At 39.6% G+C, this 23,066-nt stretch overlaps 1 protein-coding gene across 3 annotated transcripts in view; it reads right to left on the bottom strand.

The window, feature by feature from the left end:
- The window catches only part of FGF14 (fibroblast growth factor 14), a 411,362-nt gene that overhangs the window by 131,338 nt on the left and 256,958 nt on the right, over positions 1–23,066 (bottom strand). Inside the window, exon 1 of one of the 3 annotated variants that reach the window (XM_075491950.1) lies at positions 6,290–6,482. The exons of the other annotated variants lie outside the window; for them this stretch is intronic. Coding sequence (XP_075348065.1) covers positions 6,290–6,482 — 193 coding nt within the window. Of the gene's footprint in view, positions 1–6,289; positions 6,483–23,066 lie in introns of those variants that run through there. 3 annotated transcript variants of the gene reach the window in all.

The raw sequence follows: 23,066 nt of genomic DNA, 5'->3' as shown, positions 1-23,066 counted from the left end.
TCTTGGCACCAGGAAAGGGTATGTTCCCTCATTTTCAGTCCCACAGGAAAATATATTGGAAGATCTAAACTTGATCTCATCAAGTTATCTGATTTATATAATTGAAATGAAAAAGTAAACCCCTAACGTACAGAAATGTTATGGGCTACATGCAATGAAAGCAGGTTGCTGATTTTAGATCATAATAGAGAAAATCAGAGCTTTACTAATTTTCTCATCCTCTTCTACCACGGAATGCAGTATCATATATTCTTTCTGTCTTCACACCACTCAGTGTATGGCAGAGCGTAAGATCTGAATTAGCACTAATAACTCTTGAGAACAAAAATGTACCAGTTTCAAAGGTTTTCAGAAAAAGCTGATGGCACAGTAAGAGTACATGACATTGGGGTATATCTTCCTGTCTATCACTAACTCTAATAGTTGCCCAAGGTAGAAAAGAGCTTACATACAACCAAGCAAGATAGGCCTCTGTTTACTCATTACAAAAAATGGGTATCCAATCTCACAGTTTTGTGAATCTTCAAATTTCTAAATTATTCTTAGAGTCTAAATCAAAAGACTTTAACAGCAAAGTTTTCTGTAATAAACTTTTTGCGTGTTAGCTCTATATTAAAATTAATTACTGCTGTTTATAAGCTACTGACTTGAAAATTCATTATTCAAAATGAGTGTTAAGCACTCATTTTAGTTTAATTCAAATTAACAGACTGAAATACTCTGAAAAAATGACACCCACTAATAGATTAGATACTGTTAAAAGACAGAATTCTGTCTTTAAATACAGTATAGAAACCTGACCTCTCCTGTAATATTTCTATCACTACACCGCCATGAATCAGAAACCACCTATACTGAAATCTCCCTTAATATCTCTATTAACCAGATAATTTAGTTCTACAATGCATTTAATAGATACAGTAACTGATGGACCTTAAAAAAAAGATCACTATATGTGGACAGAAACTGCCTGAACTTTGGAGATCCAGCAAGATCACTCAAGAGTGATGAGTTCATTTGCTAATGAAGAGTTAAATCTCCAATTACCAAGTGAAGATAGTGAAAAGCAATGTTTGTATATAGGAAAAGTGAAATTTGGGTTCCTCCAATTTTGCATATCCTCCAGATATGCAAATTTCCTGAGATAATAAATGTAAACCAATGCTTATGAGGAAGAAAGAAGTGACCAAAAATCCCCAAACACCACAGTACTTTTATAGACAAAACAAGCAAGGAATTCAAGCCAAAACAACAATTATGTCTTTGAGAAATTTCAAAGAAATCTTAACTTGCAACTATTACCAAACTTAGAATATTTAGAAAACATAAGTTAAAATGCTTACTGCTCTCTGAACTTATCTGATTTCTACTTTTAGCACAATATTTTAAGATACACAATGGGTATAGTTAAGTTTTTCTACTCGCTTTACATTAAAACAGGAGATATTCTGAAATAACATCGGTACAGCACTACATGTATGTTAAATGCCCACTAGTCTATCAGCCATGTTTAAGATATTTCTAAAAATCAATAGTCCCTAAAATTGTTACCATTTTAAAGTTATTTTTTCCCCATTTCCTCTCAAAAAAACATCTCATTAATCACTTTTAGAGCCACCAAGACCAGTTCGGAATGAGAGAATTACATTACAGCCATTACTACATTTCTTTTTAAAGCCTCCCTTAGCAAGCACAGGGTCTATGTGAAATACTGAATGCACGGGAAAGAAAACTTGACACTGAGTCTAGCAAACCACATGTTCAAAAATAATTTTTAAATATGTTTAGAATATTTTACATGAGAGACAGCATATTTACACATTTTCAATTTTTGATGATCATGCTGTCCTTTGAACTGCTTAGCAGCAATGAAGGAAAAATTCTGAAAAATTAAAAATCTCATATATATACTGTTAAGACTGGGTTTACAGTTCCAAAAGGGTTGTGGGTTAATCAATATCATTTGAAGAAAAGTAGTGAAGAATAAGCAACATCAGTTCAACACCCAGAAAAATAGACGGTCTTGTACCTAGACAATGCAGCAGCTGTGGGCTTTAGTGAACTGCCGAGAATAATTAATTCTGAGGACAGTCACATAGGAAAGCGCAGCTACAGGTTTTGGTCTGCTGAAACTTTGAGCAAGCCAGATCATCTGGGGCTAACTGATTGGGATTCCATGCGGTTTCTTAAGCTTCGGGAAACGAGGCACCTACACCTGCGTGCATAGATCTCCATTTCAGGTCCACTTACATCATTCCACAAGTAGGAGAACTAAAAACTACTTAAGGCACTACGTATATGGGGAATTATCTTACATCTGAGATTATGGACCACTCCTACATCTGCCACAAAACATTAGTTGATATACTGAGGAATTTTCCAAAAATGCTTTCTTTGGAGAATTAAATTACCTTTGTAGATGCAATAAAATCTAATCAGTGCATTTTCTGAACATGTTCCCTAGGTCTCTCTTTCTCATAAACATTAATGTACAAAATCAGAGGCCAAGTCATTCCAAAATTCATACTCTCTATGTATAAATTTAGAAGTTTTAATGTGGTATTAGCACACAGAAACAGTAAACATCACACTTGGTTTTTAATACATTTAAATGTTGAGTATTTTCCAGTAGAATACTCTCAAGGGACCTAATTAACCAAATGACAATTTTTCAGATTAGCAAAGAAGCTAGATATGTAGATGAAAATACAGGCTAAGAGGTTTGAATTTGCACTAGTGACAAGCATACGTTTTTAATCTCTGTGCACTGTAGTTGCGTGAGGTGAAGAACTGACATTTGTTTTCTTCTTTTTATTGGGTAGCCCAAGGTTATATAAGGTTAATTCACATGAAGACTCAAAATCTTGCCTGTCAATTCTCCCATTTGTGATTATATTAACATAAATTAAACCATTATAACTGAACAACCTCTAATCCAGGACAGGATGATTCAAAATTGATTGATGTCTGGCATCAGTGTCAGGCAAGATCTTTGCTTCATGGGTAACCGGAAATTAATGACAGTGATTTCTTCATCAGATGACAGGTAGGATCCAATAAAGATGAAATAAATTTGAAATATCATAATACTAAACCATATGAATCAAAGCTGACTGGTAAATGAAAATGGTTTCATCCACTCAGTAGATTATCAGACAAGTCTCCCACAGAAATCACTTTGCCAGTTGAATTCATTAATCAAAGTTTTAGAAAAGCTGTTTAAAACTACAATTGTGTCTATCATTAGAGCCACTATATAAGCAAATACAAATATTACTCTTTACCCTGAGCGAGCTCCTGGATGTATCTTTAATTCTACCCTTCCTAAATGTTAGTCTCCCAAAATACTCTTCTGTTGATATTTTAGTATGCCCCTAAAGGAAGGACCATGAACAGAAAATTAGTCACAATGGCAGAAAAATTTTATATTCAGTTGGGGATACATATGATTTTAGCATGTTATGTATTCATAATAACTTCATTTGTTCACAAAAAATCCCACTGTACAAGAACAGTACTAACAGGCATTTTTTAAGAAGAGTTTAAAAATAAAGAATATTTTCAAAAGTTTGCTAACATGTTGGTAGGTGTGCATACATTGTGCATATCCATTTATCTAATTCACATACACATGTTTGTACAAGAGTAAATGTATATTTTTAATTTAAAAAGCAGCATCACTAGTTTTTGCTGCCTGACTATTTCAAAGATGGGAAGACACCTATTTTTCATATGTAAGTACAAAGCAAAACACCTTTTTATTCCATGAGAAATACAGTCTAGCTTTTACTGCTCTACATAACAAATATTTTACATATACTTCTACTCTTCCATTGAATAGTACAAGAATGCTACGGATGGTTTGTCACATCTCAATTAGCTCATTTTTCACAATGCTCTCATGACACTCTATGTCATTTACACAAGGTTTATTTGTCAAAATCCCATAGCACCTTTCTGACAACAGATCTTTTGAAATGCATCCTATTTTGCTTGGCAAAGACTTATTTTAATGGGTTTGACAGTGTGATTTCAGTGAAGAATTCAGTGGTCATTTAACTCAGTTTAGGAAAACTAAAAAGAGACTCTCATAAATGTCCATTTTGTAACTCATATAAGGTACTTCTAAAGCAATCAGCCTTATAAAATGTGTTTTCTTCCAAATGATTATTCATTCCAAATTATTCTGCATAAGATGTGTAAGTAATGACTTCTGCTTGATTGTTTCTTCGTTTTCCCTCCTAAATAGCATGCAACTTTGAATCCACAGGTACTCCATGTATCACTTCACGCATCATGAACCTACACAGTAAAAGGCGCGATAGTATTTCTTTCAGCAGGGATTCTTATGGATGAGCAGTAATTCTGAGACCTTAATGTAAATCAATGGATAAATATCACCATGTCTCCATTTGAAGGATTCGTAGAGAAAATAAACTCGGGGGTCTGATGCTGCAGACTTTACCAATGAATAGCCCTTGTTCTGATTATTCGGACTGAAATCACCTGTACCAGTGGTATGGGTTAACAGCTGAGTTATATTCTAATCCAGTTCTCTTATACAAGAATGTCACAAACTGCCTTATGAAAAATGAATGAATGAAAAAGGATGAGTTCAGAAGTCTCTTTAAAGCTCCTTCCTACCTAAGAAAATGTTTGGCATCTCGGTGCTGTGAGACAGTCACCTCCTCCTCAAACCATAATATAGTCAAATACACAGTTTTCCCCCAAATAAGACTGCACAGGTGGTTGAGAACAATTGCTCAGTTAGCAAATCCCCCTAAACTTGTTTTCATGAACAAGTATCACATATACAAATCCACCATCATAAACCAAGTACTCTAGCTGCCTTTTTAAGCACACATGCAGACTGCCTAAAAATAAGCCACCATAGATTTTGCCCACTGACATGTCCTTGTTCATCTTCCCTATATCACTGTACTGTCTAAAAATGGCAAGACTTAGCTTGCATTAGGAGTTACAAGAAATAATCCTTATGGTAATAAAGCCATGTAAATATAAAATCGTATGGATTTTGTCAATTTATGCTATTTTAAGTATGAAGCGTGGAAAAAAAGCAGGAAGGATCAATCACGACAGATCACTGATTACGCTGCTTAAAATTATCTTCCAACCCAAGCTAAAGAGGAGCTATAGTATACATACCAAACTACAACACATGGTGGCATTCTCTAATGTAACAGAGGATGGCTTGTACTTTACCATTGACTGGTAGATATGAGCCACGTTTCCAGTGATACTTAACATTTTTCACTCTTCGTAACACAATCCTTTTGTTCTAAAACTACTTGTTTCCTGAGGACGAGTACAGAATAAGTCATCACCATTTCTGAACGCTGTTGAATATTGAGTTGAATACCACAAAATCAAAAAAATAGAGAAGTCATTGCAGTATCATTTAACTCCTTTTATTTCTAGGGTTCTAATACAAAGCACTGGTAAAATGCAATCGCCACCGTACTAGTTTTAGTCATCTCGGTTGACTGCTGGCCATCTACCCCGCAGAAGAACTGCCTGCAAAACTTGCTGGTCTATACGAAGCGGCCCTGATCGGGGGCTGGGCAGGGAGCAGACAGACCCACACCCGGGCACCCACAGGGAAGCAGAGCAGCACCCCCACAGCTGCCAGCTGTGCCCTATCTCTCACTTTGGCCACCGGGAAGTCTCTGGGCAGCGGGGAGCGGGAGCCCTGCGCTACGGCCAGCCTACGCCTGCCAAAGCCAAGCGGGCAGCTCAAGGAAGGGACGGGCGAGCGACGGTTCCCAGCCACCGGACGCTTAAGAAGCTTTCCGCGCTGTGTGCTCTTTGTCCTTTAAAGAAAAACACGGGCGAGACAGGGACACGCGGGGCGACGGGCAGGGCTCACGCCACGCGGGTCGCCTCCCCCGAGGGCCTTCCTGCCCCGGAGCCCACCTGCCGCCACCGACACCTGAGCCCCAGGACGGCCTGGGCCCGCCGGCCGCGGCGCCCCGGGCGGGGCGGCGGCGCAGGCAGGCAGGCAGGCAGGCGCCCGCCCAGCGCAGGCAGCCGGGCGGCAAGGCGGGCCCCCGCGTCCCGACCGAGGCTCAGCGGGGCGGCCGCGCCCCTCAGCCCGCCGAGCCCCTCGCGGGCTGACAGGGAGCCGGCAGCCGCCCGCTGACAGGAGCGGGGGCGGCGGTGGCGCCTCCCGCCGTGCGGCGCCCGGCCCGGGAAGTTTCTCGCCACAGGTTGCCCCCTCCCGCCCGCCCCCCCGCGAGCCCCCCGGGCGGGCCCGGCCACAGGGACGCACCTTGGCGCCGCAACCGCCGCTTCTTGAGCCCGAAGATGCGGACCTTGGAGAAAATGTCCACCAGGTTGCCGTTGCAGAGCCCGCGGTTCTTGCTGGGGCTGTTCCGCCTCCTGCTGGCCGAGGGCCGGTCCCAGTGCTGCTCCCTCGCCTGCCGCTTCTGGCGGATCAAGCCGCTGGCGATGGCCGCTGCCATGGCTGCTCGCCGGCTCGCCCACGCCGGCCGGCGCCGCGACGGGCAGGGGGGAGGGCGGCGGCGGGGCGCTCAGCCCCGGCGGGGACCCATGCCCGGGGGCGCGGGCGAGCGGGAGCCTCCTCCGGCCCGAGAGGCGGCTGCAGCGGGGCACCCCTCCCTCCGGCCCGCGGGAGCTGCCGCCGCCGCGGGTCACCGCATGGGTGCCCCGCCGCCCCTCCCGCCGTGCCCCGGCGCAGGGGCACCTGCTCGGGCGGCGGCTGCCTGCGGGCGGGCTGGCGGCGCGCAGCGCAGCGGAGCGGAGCGGAGCGAGCGGGACGCGGGACAGAGCCGCGCTCGGTCGGGTCGGGTCGGGTCGGGTCGGGTCCGGCCGGCAGCGTCGCCTCCCGGGGCTGCCCCTCAGCCCCTCGCCGCCGCCCGCTCGCCCGCCGCTGCCATCGCCGCGGCCGGGGCGGCTACCGCCGCCTCTTCCAGGCTCCCGCCTGATGATTGCCAAGTGCTTCAGAAATCAGCATCTGGAGAGAGCAATCTTCTTCTCCGGGGAGAGCTGTAATCACGGCTCGTCAGTCCCACCCCGCTCCAGCCTCCCCTACACACACACGCACGCACGCACACACACACACACACACACACACACACACAGGCACGCACCGCTGGAGCTTTTTCTGTCCTCCCGAAGGCGAGGGGCGGCGAGGGTGCAGGGGGTGGAGAAGGGACGGGGGAAAGGCAGGAGAATAAAGCAAAGGGGGCGAGGGGCGGAGGGAAGGGGTGCTGCTGCTGCGGGTTTCTGGTGGGAACCAGCGGGTTCCCGGCGGATCCGCCGCCAGCTGCCTCTGCTCCCCTTCGCTTTCCGGATGGCTTCGTGCGGGGCTCCCTCCCCGCGGGGGAGGAGGGCGCTGGGCGCTGCCGGAGGGGCGCACGGTCCCCCCCACTCTCCGCCGCCCACCCCGGCACACCGGGGCACCCTCGCACGCACCCTCTCGCCAGCTCCCTGTCACCGGCTCCCTGCCGCCCTGCCCGCGGGCGGCCCCCCCGCCGCACCCGGCGGTGACACCGGTACCTGGCCCCGTCCCCGGGCCAGGGAAGCTGTGGGGGCAGAGGAAGGCGGGTGAGGGGGAACCGCGGTCCGCCCAGGGGCACCCCGCCCCGCGGCAGCCCCTCTGCCGGCCGGCCCGCCCGCAGCGGGGCAGGGGCACCCGTCTGCCCTCCCCGCCCCACACCCCGGGAACGGACGGGGCCGGGGTGCAGTCCGACGGGAGAGGGGGTTCTGCTGCATGCGAAGGTTTTAGAGCCGTGAGGAAGAAACGCAGCTACGAGGCTGAGGGGACCTGCCGCCCAAACCAACACGCGCTCTGTGGGAGAAAAGTCTGCACCAGCAGACTTTTAACTCGGAACACGAACTGATCTCTGAGGTTTCAGAAATACCGAAGGAATTCCATAGGGCACCCACAAACAGCTGCAGTAGGTAAATTTATTGATCGCCAGCACCATGTAAAATTATTTCTTCATTTTTTCATAGTCTATGTCTTGGAGCCCTTGAGCAAGCACCAGCCAAGCTCACTAGACACAGAATGCCTAAGGAGTCTCTGCCCCGAGGAGTTTACAATACACTGCAGATAATAAATACCATATAAAACACGACATCTCATTTCTTTCATCTTTTTCTGTTGGGTCTTCTCCCTTTTCAAATAAGGGCTCAATGTTTTTTCGGATTTACTTTCTGTCAGCCTAATGGTGAAACTTCCTGAAGTTGTAACTAACCAGAGGAAAGTAGAAAAAGGAAGCCAGCAGCTACACAGAAAAAAATGTAGAGTTATCCTATAAGGAAGGGCAGATGCTCGCACAGGGAAATATCATGTAATAAATATCTCATTTTTATACTGTTTTCAGAATACTCTAATTTCTTATTAGATGGCTCTTTATAAAAACAGGCTTTGAAGTGTAAATATCCATCCGGAATAATTTGCTGCTTTGCAATACAGAACCTTGTAGGTAAGAGTAGGTTCTTGCTTCAGCAGAGGCTTCAGCATCTCTGATATTGACCATTATTTCCCTAAATCCTTTAATCTACAAAGAGCTATTTTTATACAGAGGGCAAAAGTGTATGGTGGGAACTCCCTTGTACAGGGATTTTGTCCTAATACCAGACCAGCTAGGAGCAGAACCTGCACAATCGGATCTGGATAATACATTTTAATTCTATTTAAAAGTGTCTCTAAAGAGATTCAGCTAAAACACTCGCACTGGATTTTCTGTCTGGCAGTTTTTACAGAGCAGCAATTTCCTTACAACGGTTACAATTACCTTCACTAATGCAATTAGACAGAGAGGGTTCGCTGTTTTTTTTTTTTTAATTTTAAATTTCACTGTAGTAGTTTTGCATACTGCTTCCCTTTTCCATACTTCCCAGCAGCGGACAAGGCACGGTGTTGCCTTCCTTAAGTCTCCTCAAGACAGAAGCGCTCCTCCAAATGCCGCCCCAGTGGGCCCCCCTCCCGGCCACGGCCGTGGCCCGCGCCCCGGTGCCGGTGCCGGTGCCGGCTGCCCGCGCCCGGGGCGGTCTCTGCGTTCAGCACCATGGACAGCCGAGCAGAGCCTGGGGGCGTGTGGCCCTGGGGCATCCTCTGCCACCGGCGGAAGGGGTGACAGGACACAGCCCAAAGTCTCCTGCTCGACCTGGCTCCAAACAAAGGAATGAATGAGAGGGAGTAGAGTGAAATAAAGCCCAACCCTCCACTATCTTTAATTTTCATAGGAATTTAGGAGTGGAATACATACAGCCCTAACTTTTGTGTGAGAAACCCTCTCCAAAAAGATGCGGGTTCCACGTCTCCTTTTGCTGGAGGGACCTCTTTATATTATACAATGATGCTAGTCACTATATACTATCTACTACTATTGTTCCTTCTCCGTAGTTCCCTTCAAATACTGGGCTTTTGCCAAAATACATTGACATTTCTCAATGATACGATGCTCGGGGTGATGGCAGAGAAAGGAAGGAACGAAGGTGAAAATAGGCAGTATTCCTATAGACAAGAGAAAATGTGTTTCTTACTCCAGAGATCAAAAACAATAGCCTTCTACTTGCATCTCAGAAATGCAGAGCAGTTGTTTACAGCTTGAGGTTTTGCAAAGAAAACTCAAGAGAGCCATCTGCTGTCTTAACCTGTGATAAAATGTGTGCAATTCTAGTCAAAGTGAAGGTTTTGCTAACAGATGGATTGTAGAAGTATGGACATATCGGCTACCTTAAAGACTAGTAACTGTGTAAGAATATGCATTTACGACAAATGGAAATATCTTAGTTATAACATTTTCTGCATTAAAATAGAATTTTAATTCTGATTAACAAAACTCTGGATATGAAAACAAACGATTAAAAGGAAAAGAGGGGGGGAGAAGGGATTTTTCAATACTTTCTATTTTCCCATCTGTTCATTTCTAACTACTAATGTATCATGGATTTCAGGAGTTTTCTAAAACAAAAACGTTTTAGAATCTTTAAAATTACTTGCTTGAATGAATTTTAGAGGAAAGCATTCAACAGCACAAAATACTTGCTTTATTATATACTAGAGTATGAAACATCATTCTTCCTTAAATTTATTTTTTGCTGTATTACAGGGGACAAACCATATTCCATTTAGTCTGATTTAAAATGTATATTACAATGTGCTATTTTCAGGCATCAAAGTTCAATATTAAAATATACACCGTTAATATTTGTGTATATACATGTACTAATGATACATAAAATGCTTTTATAACAGCTTCCATTTGGAAAAATGAGATGCTATGCTTTATATTCTATCCTAACCTAGATCCACAGGCTACAAAATTTACAGAATCAAAAATGTCATCCTTATGGTTTAAGAGCTGTGTTCTTTTTTTTGTTCTTTTTTTTTCCCACTTGTATGTTTTGCATTAGGTTGGATAGAGTTACAAGCTACAGAGTCATTTTTGGTCAATGCAGACATGAAAACTCTACAGAGTTTCCCCTTTCATAAACCATTTCAATATAAACAAAAATGTCTTTCTACAGGTATGTTCCCACATATACACACTCCACCCACATTTTCTCCTCCCACGTATCCTGAAACCATTCCTCATATCAAAAGCAAAACAAATAAAATCAAACCCTAAGAAAAATACCCCAAAGTCCTTACAAGCAGAGATTTTCTAGAAGTGTAAAATGCCAGATTATTACATTGCTAAAACATGTTTTACTTTCATGAGCTCTAGTAAAGTTTTTATTCCACCTGCTTGCCAACAGTAGGCACACACAGCTCGCTTGTCCAGTTAAATACTCTAGAATATGATGCTGTAAAGTCAACCTATCCTATATTCTAGAAATCATTAGTAAGGTATTGTGAATCTATATGTTCTTCCAGACTCTAAAGAGTTGAAGATCATTTCATGACCCTGAAAAGGCTTTCTCTTTTTTTTTTTTTGAAGATGGTGTGTGCTATAGTTGCAGAGTAATACCTTACTCCTTAAACTTCCATTCAAACTGGAAAGGCTACTCTAGGGGTAAAGTACCAATTTAGTCCTAACAATTGCAAGGTATGCATAAGAAGTGAAAAAACCTCTTGTTTATAAGTTCTGATGCACTCAAGGAGCCAAACTCATACCTACTAAAATTTATTGACTACATAGGAGGTCCTATGTAGTCAATTGGTTAAACAGGTCAAGTGAATCACTTTAAATAAGACAAAAGTAAGCTTCAAGTGTGTTGTTTAAAGGACTGCATATATTTGAGCCAGCTTCTTCACACGCTTTGGACTTACTCGGCTTTATGTATCCAAGTTACTAGAAGAACCATTAAAACACAATTAATGTACGTGTTAGAATAAATTAATCCCCCATGCAAGGTAGTCCTACATTAAATGACTGGTTATGCAGAGAACTATGAAAATGTAAACATTAATATACATGACCTCTAAAGAACTAAGAATGACTATACCAGCTCAGAGCCAGTGGCTTAGCTAGTACAATATTTGTTCTGCGTCGACTGGTGACATTTCTTTCACACATTACCTGGGATATGTCTGCAGCCTGAAGGACTGAGTACCTCTACACTAGTAAGGATCCAAGGTCATTTAGGGAACTGAAAAAAATTGTCTTGTGGATGACCAATATGACAGCACTGAATAGATATTGGCTTATTCTTTAGAAATTACATAATTCTCAAATTGGTTGGTTTTGCTTTTTCTTTTTTTGACTTTGCTTTCCTCCTTCCCTTAAAATTAGCATTGATTATACTGTAGTAACGAGTCTTATGAATAGTGCTGTGTCAAGGAAAATACCTACTTTAACTACTTAGAGTTTCATTTTCAGTTCCATTGGCTAACTCTTCATTCTTCAACAGGGAAGAGAAAAGTGAATGGAGATTTTTATGCTATTTTTACCAATTGATCTTTCAGCAAGATAAGACACACGATTACAGCTCCTAACTATTAGCACACGTCCTGTGATATCTTTCATGACTTCCTAGTTTTCACTCTATCTGTCCTCTACTTTTGATACCACTTCTTTTGAGACCAGGTGAACAAAAGAAATCAGCTGGATTGACAGGACAATCTGAACAGCACACAGATCATATGAGGCTCTCCAGGATAGTTCACCCAGGCCCAAAACTTACCTCCAACTTACCGCTTTTAAACAACAGTTATTAACAACAACGACAAAAAAATAATCAAGATCACTTTCCACAACAAATCCATAAAAGTAATTAAAAATGAAATACATTGTGGTTTCTGCAGCAACATATATATGATTTTAACTTTAAATATTAAATAGTCCCCTTAAAGAGAGATTCTTAATTACTAACAACAGAAACACATTGCCATTTATTTTCCTCCCACTGAAACTAATAGCAGAAGATCTGCCACCAGAGTGCTTCAGACAAGGCTCCCATGACACAAGCCAGAACAACAACTTTCGTTAAAGAAAACCAACCCCCCCCTCCCTAGTCCACACAGATGCACGGAGCAGTTTAAGACTGAGAGACCTAAATACAGCATGGAGAGCTTCTTCATTAATTTCTTATACACACAGCTTAAAACAACATCTGTTGCATTTGCTTATCTAGCCACAGCAGGACTTTCTTCTGTTTTGCCCGACTTCTGAAACATGCAACAGACTTTGCTATTATTCTCCCAAGTAAGTGAAAGTCTCTGTAATGTGAGTCTGCTTAATTTTGTTCTACAGAAACAAAAGGAACGCCATTCCTGAAAAATTTGGTCTCTACAGTGAACTTCCTCTGGAGTCAGTACAGCTGGCAGAGCATGACAATATGTAAGCTGTTATGCCTGCTTGACAATATTCTCCTGTGAGGGTTTCCTACTCCTAGAACAGAAAAAAAGTTAAGGAGATTGCAATGAACTTACTAGCAGTCTCTTCATTGGAATCTTCACAAATACTATCCTAAACACACATTGATTTTTGCTGCGCAAGTTCTAGAAAAAAACCCCATGGTCTATAGAAAAGTAGCCATCAATATGAAAATTTCAAACTATAAGGAAAAAAATCAGCTCCATGGATAACAGTGATTCGGGGAATGTTTACCAGCATACACACAGGGGATTGTTCTTTTCATAGACTTTGACATTACATCACAATATTTATTGGTTCATTAGATGTTCACTTTCCAACTGGTGTCTTCATAGAGGAATCAAATCCTTTAGTCTTTTTGTTAATGAAATAAATAATATCAGTGCACACAGACAACACACAAAATATACAAGTATAAAATGCTTTTTATATATATATATATATATATATATAAACTATACAGCCTGAGCTTACTGACAGTGTTTTTCTAAAGTCCTCCAAAATATTAATTTTAATTCTTTATATAAGAGTTTCTTGCTTTCCTCAGAACAGATATGAAACATATGAAAATGAGAAAAAATGTGTTATATTTCTGGACTTTAAGAACAAGGGAGGTGTTGGATTTTGGTTGTCTCACAGAGAGCCACGACAAAAAGGACATTATATCCAATACAATAAAATGCTGAACAGAAAAGACAGGATGAGCTGAGACATACATAAATTACTAGCTTGAGAAGCAGAAGGATGATTCCTCCCAAAATACATCCAGTAATCCTGTAAGTATAGAAAGTGATTGTCACCAGTGACAGGAAGGATTGAAACATGGCTGTCTGTGCACTTGCATGCATATATATACACACATCCGCAATACCAGTTCGTGGTGGAAGAAAGCATGAAGGACATTCCCTGGCAAATAATTTAGAAAAAAATAGTCTTCTGCTATCTAACCTAAAATAAGCAGTGTGATTAATATGGCAGAAGAACTTTTTGATAGTCATCTGTCTTTGTTTACAATTCTTCTACCATTTATTTTCAAATAACTTTTGTTTTGCAATCCATTTGATACTATTTTGAAGACATTTTCAAGGAAAAGAAAAAGCCCTGAAACCTAAAATCCTGTTCTTTTCTTGTTCCAGAGGCAAGTTAATAAAATATTTCTCTGGGTACTAACCAGGACAAAGTAAGTCTCTGAAGGGAGAAAAAGTAGCTATAGAACAATGCTGGCTAATGCCACATTCATCCAAAGGGTAAGCCTTGATCTCCTCTGCGATTTTTCATAAAGGAACGTCCCTTCCTCTGGGATTCAGACACAACTAATGTTTTCTAAAAGAAGCCACATGCCGTGTTTCCCTCTTTCCAAACAAACAGCAAATTCAGTGCATTGTCTACTATTTCTATTGAATGAAGTAAATTAACGACAGATATAAATCTCTGAAAACAAGTATGCCTTAGCTTCTTTTTAGTTAATCTAGATATTCAGGAGTATCTGACATGATAATGCAGTTTATATTACCATAGGAAGCAACTTTTGCTTTTTCCCCTTAATGTTTCTTTCACTTTGTATTATTTTCTGCGACTGAAAGATTTTCTTTGTACTGACATACTATTGTTAAGCAACAGACTCAAACAAATATTATCTACTACAAAAAACCACCAGAAGAATATTGATTAAAATAACTTTTAGATACCAGCCTTTTCTCCTCCTCTTTGATAATCAGTCTACTTCAGCTCTAGCTTCATCATTACTAGTGGTAATTGCTATATCAAGCTGCACATTTCCATTTTACTTCTTCCCAAATAGAAACATTGATTTCTTATATATTTCATTTACATGTTTAAGAAAAATCTAGCAAAACCAGCAATGAATGCTTTGACCTAAAAGAAAAAAAAAAAAAAACAATTCAAGAACTTCTGCTTGCCTGTCTTGTTACTTTCATAAATTAGAACATCAAGTCAAAGTTCATAGACTTTTTACTATCTTTTTCATTATTTTGGAGATGGGACTGCTAGAATATAATGAATACTGCAATTATTTTTAAGTCCTGAAAAAAGTATTGCAATACCTGCTCATATTACCTGATATTACTTGCTATTAATTCAAATACTATACCATTTATTACTAGCTGTAATAGCATGAATACTCCTAACATAGTGACCTGATTTTACAACACGGTCCTACAAACCTAAATTACGAAATATCTCACAGTCAAAACTTAACTCGTCGAAACCTTTCAACAGCACATCGCTCTAATATGCAGTGCAATTATCTGATTTGCCAGCAGTGGACACTGTTACTCTAGTTATCCACAGATATGTTGACTGGGGAATAACTTGCAACACACACTGGTAAATTTTTCTTTTATTACTTGCACTGCTGTAAGAACTTGGAGTTATTTGTACCAGACAAAAGCTGAGTAAAAATTGTATGGTAGGAATATTTTTCATCATCTGTGTGATAGCAGATAGACCGTCCCTTTCTTTAAAAAACTGTCATTTTAAAGTAACTTTAAGAAAAATAAACACTGACTTATTCACATGGGATTTCTTTTTTTTATCATAATCATTTCAAGTCATAGAAGGTGTTCTGATACAAAAAATGAAAATTTCTTCATTCCTCTTTTTTACAGAATGACGGTTATGACAATGAAACTGCACATCTTTTGCATTGATTCTACGAAATTGTTACAAGTAATGAAATCAGCAAGCTAAAAAATTCTAAACAGTATATTTACTTCAGTAGCCTGTACCATTTTTTGACTAATATAATTGTCCAAAATCTGAAAAGGACATGTTTTACCCACTGATACTTTTACAGGCACGTTAAAGTTAAGCTGAAGTGTAGACTTTTGGCTAGGAAGAAAAAATAGACAGCTATAAGACCAACACAGAGAGTTGCAGAAGGATTCGCTAGGAATCAGCCTAGCTAGTTGGAAGAGAGTTTCCATTCATCTTAAAGACAGAAAGAAAATCTATGCATTTAAGAAAAGCAATGCACACGTTTAATCACAGATAATAAATGTTATCTTCTTATACACAGTTACAAGAGTTACAGCAATCACTTTCTAATCTCAATATTCAAATGACTTATTAAGCTTCCCCTAAAATTCCCATCAGTCTAACACTATTATATAAATGCATTTTTCATTTATAAGAATGTGTAGTACCTTAATAGCATAATGCCCATCGTCTGGCTAATGCAGCTGAAAACTTACAAATCGGCCTAATAGTCTATCACCAGTATGTGTATACAGGACACCCAGAAAGTCTACAAGAACTATGCTTTTTGTCATATGGAAAGTCAGCTGCAGATCCAGCCTTTTTTCTTTTTACTGTTCACCTTGGTTAGTAAATTGATATGACTTACCATGCAGTCTGGCCATGAAGAGCTGGCAAAGTTGCACATGAAGCAAGGAGAGGGACATGCCTTTATCAGTGGTGGGATAGTCTCAGATCAGCCTAAGACTGTTGTCAAATTGCCTCCCAGAAAGCTGGGAAGTTCAGAAAGGTTGGTGTGAGGTCTAGCTTCTAGCTGGCTGTCTTTCAATATTTGAGAACCTTGAGAATCCACTGGGTCAATGACTCTCTGTTCACAGCCTCTTATTATCTGGATAAACATGACTTAGAAGCCATCAGTCAGTGCATGAATCCAATCAAAACAGAACAGTTGGACTAGACTGAGAGAATGCTGAAACTGTCCTCCAGTCACATCAGCTCTTAAACCTGCTCAGCCTTGAACACAGGTAGCCAGAACACTGTCCCTTCCCAAAGCCCACTTTTCCCAGTCCATCCACCTTGAAGCTGAACTTGCTACTGGTGTACAAGGTCGCTCTTCAGACTTAAGCCTTTGGGACTCATTTGTTACCAGAAGTCTCCAAATATCCCTTGCATTGCCCTTCAGTGTTCAGGTAAGCCTTGTGTTTAAAAAAATGAAATAAAATAAAAATTTCTCACCAAGTCTCAAAGCTTTTTGACTTATTTCCAGCCTTAGTTTAAGCACTATGGAAACTTGCTTCAGCTACAGGTGTAGGGAGGAAGAGCTAAATTAATACCAGGAAACAGCTTGATGAGTGGAAGCTCTCTGATGCAATCCAAACTGTGCTCTGTAAATAATAAGTGAGCGGTTCTGGCTATGCTAGACTGATAAGGAAGAACAGAAGTCATTAGAAATGGAACATACTGGCAGCCAAATTGCTGTGAACCATAGCTCCTTGACTAATATTCTCTCTCCAGAGACAAAGCAATCCTTTCTGGGCCTTAAAGACTCAAATATAAACATTCTACACATCATCATTTATTGTGAAAAAAAAAAATACTTGCTCACCACTGCAGTTTTACACATGTGGAATAGAGTACTATACCGTGCTGTAAGTATCACTCATATAAGTAATTTTTTAATAATTTTGTTTACAATTGTGTTATACAAAATAATAGTGCTTTGATGCCACTCACATTTTTTAAACTGATAGCAAAACCTTGGATCCAGGTAGATCAACTTCTCATAGAAATAAATGTTTATTATTTTAAATCTCCTAATTTAAAAGAAAAAACCAAACAAACAGCTGTCTCTCAGTATGTTGTGCAAGTACGATCAATCTTGCCTATCATTTCCTTTGAAAAATATCAGCACCTTGCAGACCAGCTTCCTCATTATTTCAAGATTTGGCCCACACCTAAAGAAATTTGCCTGCTTAACATTGCTGAAGGCTTAGAGGAAAACAAAGAAAGAGCACAATGATTGAAATAATGATGTTTTGTGATATCCATTATCTGTTATCATCATCTACAAATCACTTTACAGTTTTATGCAAAGTTTTGCAAACATGTAAAAAATAAAAAGCTTAGAAGTGTCAAGTGATGAAACTTCTAGTTATTAAAAATATGAATTTTCTTAATTAAAAGCATGTAAATGACCAATAAATTTATTGAAACCTGGCTTTTGTTTACTGTAGAATAGTTTAGGTTGAAAGGGACCTCTGGAAGCCCCTTTACAAAATATTTTGTAAATCAAAAACCTGTGCATGCAGACCTGGATCTGAACAGCACATAGATATTTCTAAATCTGACGTTTTTGTTTCCCAAGACAGAAGAACACTTCTGTTTTACAACAGGATCTTTTAATTGAAAATGTATGCAAAAAGGATTAAAAATATTTTATTTGATAAGCTCTCAGAGCACGATTTATTTCTGAAATGATTTATGATCAGATGACAGCACATTTAAACACGTGGAGCTGTTGGCACTTTAAGCCTTGATTGTTCCTTGTATGCTTCATATGACATAGGATTTTCTGAAGCACAATCTTTACAACTTCCAGTAGACTTTCAAAAAATGATTTTCTGATGGCCTTGATTTATGAACCACAAGAGTCAAACTTTTACTCTGCATGAAATGAATCTATCAATCAATCGTCTACATAGGTTTAAAGATGAATATCAGTGGTTACCTGGGAAAGCTTAAGCAACTTCTGCAAAGATTATCATGGGACATAATTTCTTGCACTTTTACTTAAAAAGTATTTATTCAATAATTATGCTTTTAAAAGGCATAGATTTATACATGCAACACATAGCTACATACAATTTTTCCACTCCTAAAAATGAAATGCAAAACTGGACTCTGGAAAACAAAACTTCATAGCCGATCAAGAGTGGATACAAAGGAAAAGATAGCTACAAGATGGATGGGCATAAGATAAAATGTATCTTTAAAAGTCCTCGGAATTTTTTTACTTTAAGGATAAAGCAATTACAAGTATGCTATATGTATACTCAAACTGAAAACACACAAACATTAGAGAGACTGGACAATAATATAACTGAAGGTGTTCTTCAAAGAAACCAGTGACCAATTTAGTGATCCAAGCAAATTTCAAATCTAGTCAATACTGAAGGAGCTTTGCTTTCTTCATTCCAAGTATTCAAGAAAACAATGGGGCTATAAAAAAACCTTTTTGAACTGAAAGAGTAAATTTCTTTTGCAGACTGAAAAATAAATCGACCTTTTTTGTCTATAGAAATAAAAGTATATGGAGGAAAATGCCAGCAAAATGATACTTATTTATTTTTAGAAGCGAAAACTTTTTCTAGGTAAGGATATCATACTGTTACCAATCAGCAAATCTGACCTTAATGAAACAGAAACCTATATCATAACATATCATATATAGCAAAGTTAGAACAAATACTTTAGTAATTTCAGTCATCGCTAACAACCTTAAGACTAAAACAGAAAGAATGGTATAATTTGTAGTGAAAGATAAGGAGATTGTTCAAGGAGAAGCCTTGCCCTGTGCCTCTTTTTGATCTGCTCCAAACAAAAACTACGACCTTTTATTTTCAAACAAAAAATAGGAAAGATCACTGGATTTGATGGGCAAATCCCATTAATGAGAAAGTTACCTTAACATGAATTATCATAGAGTTTGAGTTAACAGGGACATTCACAGTGGTATTTAACACCCTGAATGTGGAGGCATTTGGCCAACAGGTATTCTGAGTTGCTGCATGCAAGACCCCACTTTTCTTCCACTTACTCTAAAGGTAGTCTTTAGGTTTAGATTAAGAAGCCTAATTCTGCTTTTCTGAAATGCACCTCTAATGCTTAAAACAGTCTAAAGTATTTAAGTTCCTATAGGGTTTTATACCAACAAAAAAAGTTTGAGATAAGCTTTTTTAAAAGGAAATTTTCAAAGGTATTAAAAAAAGTTATTAATTCTCAGTAGTTAATAAATCAGTGTTTGAACTAGGCTTTCCGTATTGCAGCATCAGCTGAAATATCCTGGATTTTCTTTTTTTTCATGTTTATAATGCTCACGTTCATCAGAAATCTTTATGCCATTTAAACTTTCTCACAAAAGCCAACAAGGGTGCTAATTAAAAGATTATGTAAAACAGTTTTAGTGTGAAGCATTGAAACATAAATTATCGAGGATTACTGACTTTTACACATTCAGTTATATCTGCTGAAACTTTAATAATTTTGTATTGTAGCTTTGATCATTATTCCTGGTTATTCAGTTATGCCTGAACACGTCCCAGGACAGACTTCCCCTTTCTTCTCACTACACTTAATCAATATTCTGACATATCTCCAAAACCTAGTCTGCATGTACTTTGTTACATACAAAGGCTCCCATTGTGGTCTCATCCTTGAAATGAAAAAATAAGAGCTTTATTATCTAGCTAACAGGAATTAATAGTAGTGTTGGCATCTATTTTCTTTATGTTAAGAGCTGGCTCTCTCTTCCACTATTTCTCTGCAGTTAAGTGGCAAGATATTGTGTTAATGGTGGGGGGTTTGAGTGGGAGGGGGGAAGGGGAGTGAGAGCATTAGATGAAAATCTGAGATGCTCTTTGTTGCAAAGCACTCCTAGATTGCAAGACATTTTCTGAGAAGAAAGAAAAAAAAACATCAGTCCCCTTCACATACTCTGAATCTGAAATAATATTTCCATTTTAAAATGTATTTCCTAGTTGAGGCAAATATTTGTATTAAAATACTATATAGTTCGTTCGTCTTTTATATGTGCTTGACGCTAATTTTGTTCACTGAACTAAGTCAACTGTTAATTAAAAAAAGCTACTTGATGCAGTTCTGTTGTAAAATTCAACATTATACCTTATTTTGTTGAGACAGAAGACACAAATTCGTTCCTTCTAACCATCAGCACATTTTGATATTTCCTTCCATTAAAATGATTTTTAATTTCATTTGTATTTAAAGGCAAGGTAAAGCTACTGCCCTCCTCTGGGTTGCTCTGCTCCAATGAACACAGAAGTGCAAGCAAAAAATCCCCTTTATTTTTCCAGGCTCTCCTTGTGGATACTCAGCTTTCAAGTGGATATGAATGACAACAAACTGGCTTTTCCTAAAATATATTTCCTGTGTCCCTTTTCTCTATTTGGTGGACAGCACCATTAATCCTCCTGTTACTCTGTTCCATTCCTTTGGCTTCATTAACTTTGCCATGCTATCAAAAACCCAATTCTTGTATATCGTCAAGATCCAGTCTGCGTTATTTTTGAATTATTAATTAATTTGGTTTGGATCCATTATAATCAAATCCTATGCTCTGTTTTGTGGCTGGGCTTTCCTTTGTATACCACTGAAGTCCCACCCCTGTGTTATAACCTGATGGCTATCGACTGAGCTCTTTGGAGGAGGGTCTCACGCTTCTCTCTATGTCTGGTATCTAGTGCAAGGACTGAACCTCTGTGACAGCTATGCCAAGACAAAGCCTCCAGCCCACTGGTGGTCCCCACATGTTAAACATTTCTGATTTCATCACCTATCCATCCCAGTAATGGCTTCCTCCCATAATACAAAACAGCGGGAGGAAATCAGTGCTGTTGCCAGCATCAGAACATTTGGAAAGTTCTGATGTATAGCACAAAGCTGTGCTTCGTTTAATATAAATTAGACTGCATAGACTAGCTAACTTAAGTATAAATAGGGCCATATTCTCACTGGTGTCTATGTGTTCTTTTAGTATAGTGGTAATTACAATTCCTAATACAGGAAAGGAAAAGAAATCTGAAGAACAGTAGGTAGATTATAAGAGACAAAGTAACGTTTTCTCTCTGACACGCTCATTATTATTGTCAATTATAGGTAATTTCCTTGCTTACCCTCTCCCCCCACCACATGCCAAATAAAAGAACAAAAACCCTAAAACAGACATTAAAAAAATTAAAATTTTATGAGTATAAAAGAGAAATCAGGATGTATTCTTTCAAAGCCAAGATCATAGAGAGTCAGAACAGCTAATTCACTTGTAATGCTGCCTTAACTGATTACTTTCCAATTGAAACTAGCTGCTATTTTATGACAAACATCAAAACCAAAACCCAAGGTAATACAATCTCACTCAGAAGTTGAACATTAGGGTGTGTGAAATATTACCCTATTCCCCCCTCCATACACTCTAACCAACTGGTGGCACAAAGAGCAACAATAATGCTTAAACTCACCCAAAACATATTATTATGTACTACAGTTTCCTTACAACAGGATCAAAGATAATTCCTTTATGCTCTGTGTACCACTGATTCAACTGAAGGTCTGAACAATGCTAATATTACTCAAATTTTGGAAAAAAACCCCAATGTTTATTACAGCCCCTTAAGAAATCTTCAGCTAATAAAGAAACATTACTAACAAAACACTGCGTGAATCTGTAGTGGGAGATCATGCAGGAATGTATACCTAATATACACAAGCAATAAGAGCTTTTTAAAGACTCAGGTTTGCTGTTGATAAGGATTTATAAAGAGAAAAGATGCAAAGAACTACATTAAGCTTACCTAAATTTCATCACTAGGACTTTGGAATTTTGGCTCCCTCTGTCGTGGACCAACCTGTCCAAAGGAGGTGAACACCCCCCCAGCTTTTGGAAAATGCTCACCAGCCTCTGCTTATCCTAAAGAAATCCATGCTCCTAAGAATTAGGTGAGACATGAGGAAAGCATTCAATAGCTCTGGTACAACAGAAACTTTTTTGCACCCAGCTACGTACATGGAGTTCTCCTCTATCTGCCCAGTTTAGGTTCAATAGCTGTGTCTTCTTCATAATCCAGGTCAAGATTTTACAACCTTATTTTGCACAACCTGCAGATAGGTTACAACCTGCAGATAAGTTACCTTCATTCTTTCTATCCCCTATTTTCTAACTATTCCTTCTCTTCTTTTCTGGATCTCTGTCTCTCTCCCTCTGGGTGCGAGAGGTACCACAGAAGCTGTTCTCGCTCTGCTGAAGGGCAAGTTCTGACCAGAATCAGAGAAGTCACAAGGCAAGGTGAAGCTGATTTGCTTCTGAGCATCCACGTTGTGCCAAACTGCAGTCAGCATGGTGCCATTTTTGTGTTGGGATGAAACAGGAGAGGGAACATTGGTTTGTTTAGCACAGTCAACTTGTCTTTGTGTTTAAATGGTCATAAATTTCATAACTTTCCATAGATATGTTAGAAAGTTATTCAAATGGAAAGTAAAGAGAGCAATTAAAATTCATTAGCTACGTCTATTTTAGCTAAATAATTCCTCGTGGAAACAATTACATTCAAATTGTGCAAGAGTTACTTTCAGTAGAACATCTAGAGATGCTAGATTCATTATAAGAAGATCTTGGGGATTACGGGACAATACTAATGATTATTTTTATTTTTTTTTTGCTATCCTGAGCAGTAGGAATGATATACAACCTTTGAGGATTTTTATGCACTTGTTTGATTAGGTAGTAATTTATTAATCTCCTGAGCT

This window comes from Mycteria americana, chromosome 1 (genome assembly GCF_035582795.1).
Source record: "Mycteria americana isolate JAX WOST 10 ecotype Jacksonville Zoo and Gardens chromosome 1, USCA_MyAme_1.0, whole genome shotgun sequence".
NCBI classification, from domain to species: domain Eukaryota; kingdom Metazoa; phylum Chordata; class Aves; order Ciconiiformes; family Ciconiidae; genus Mycteria; species Mycteria americana.
The sequence above is the reverse complement of the archived record's forward strand: the minus strand, read 5'-3'. Positions and strand labels throughout refer to the sequence as shown.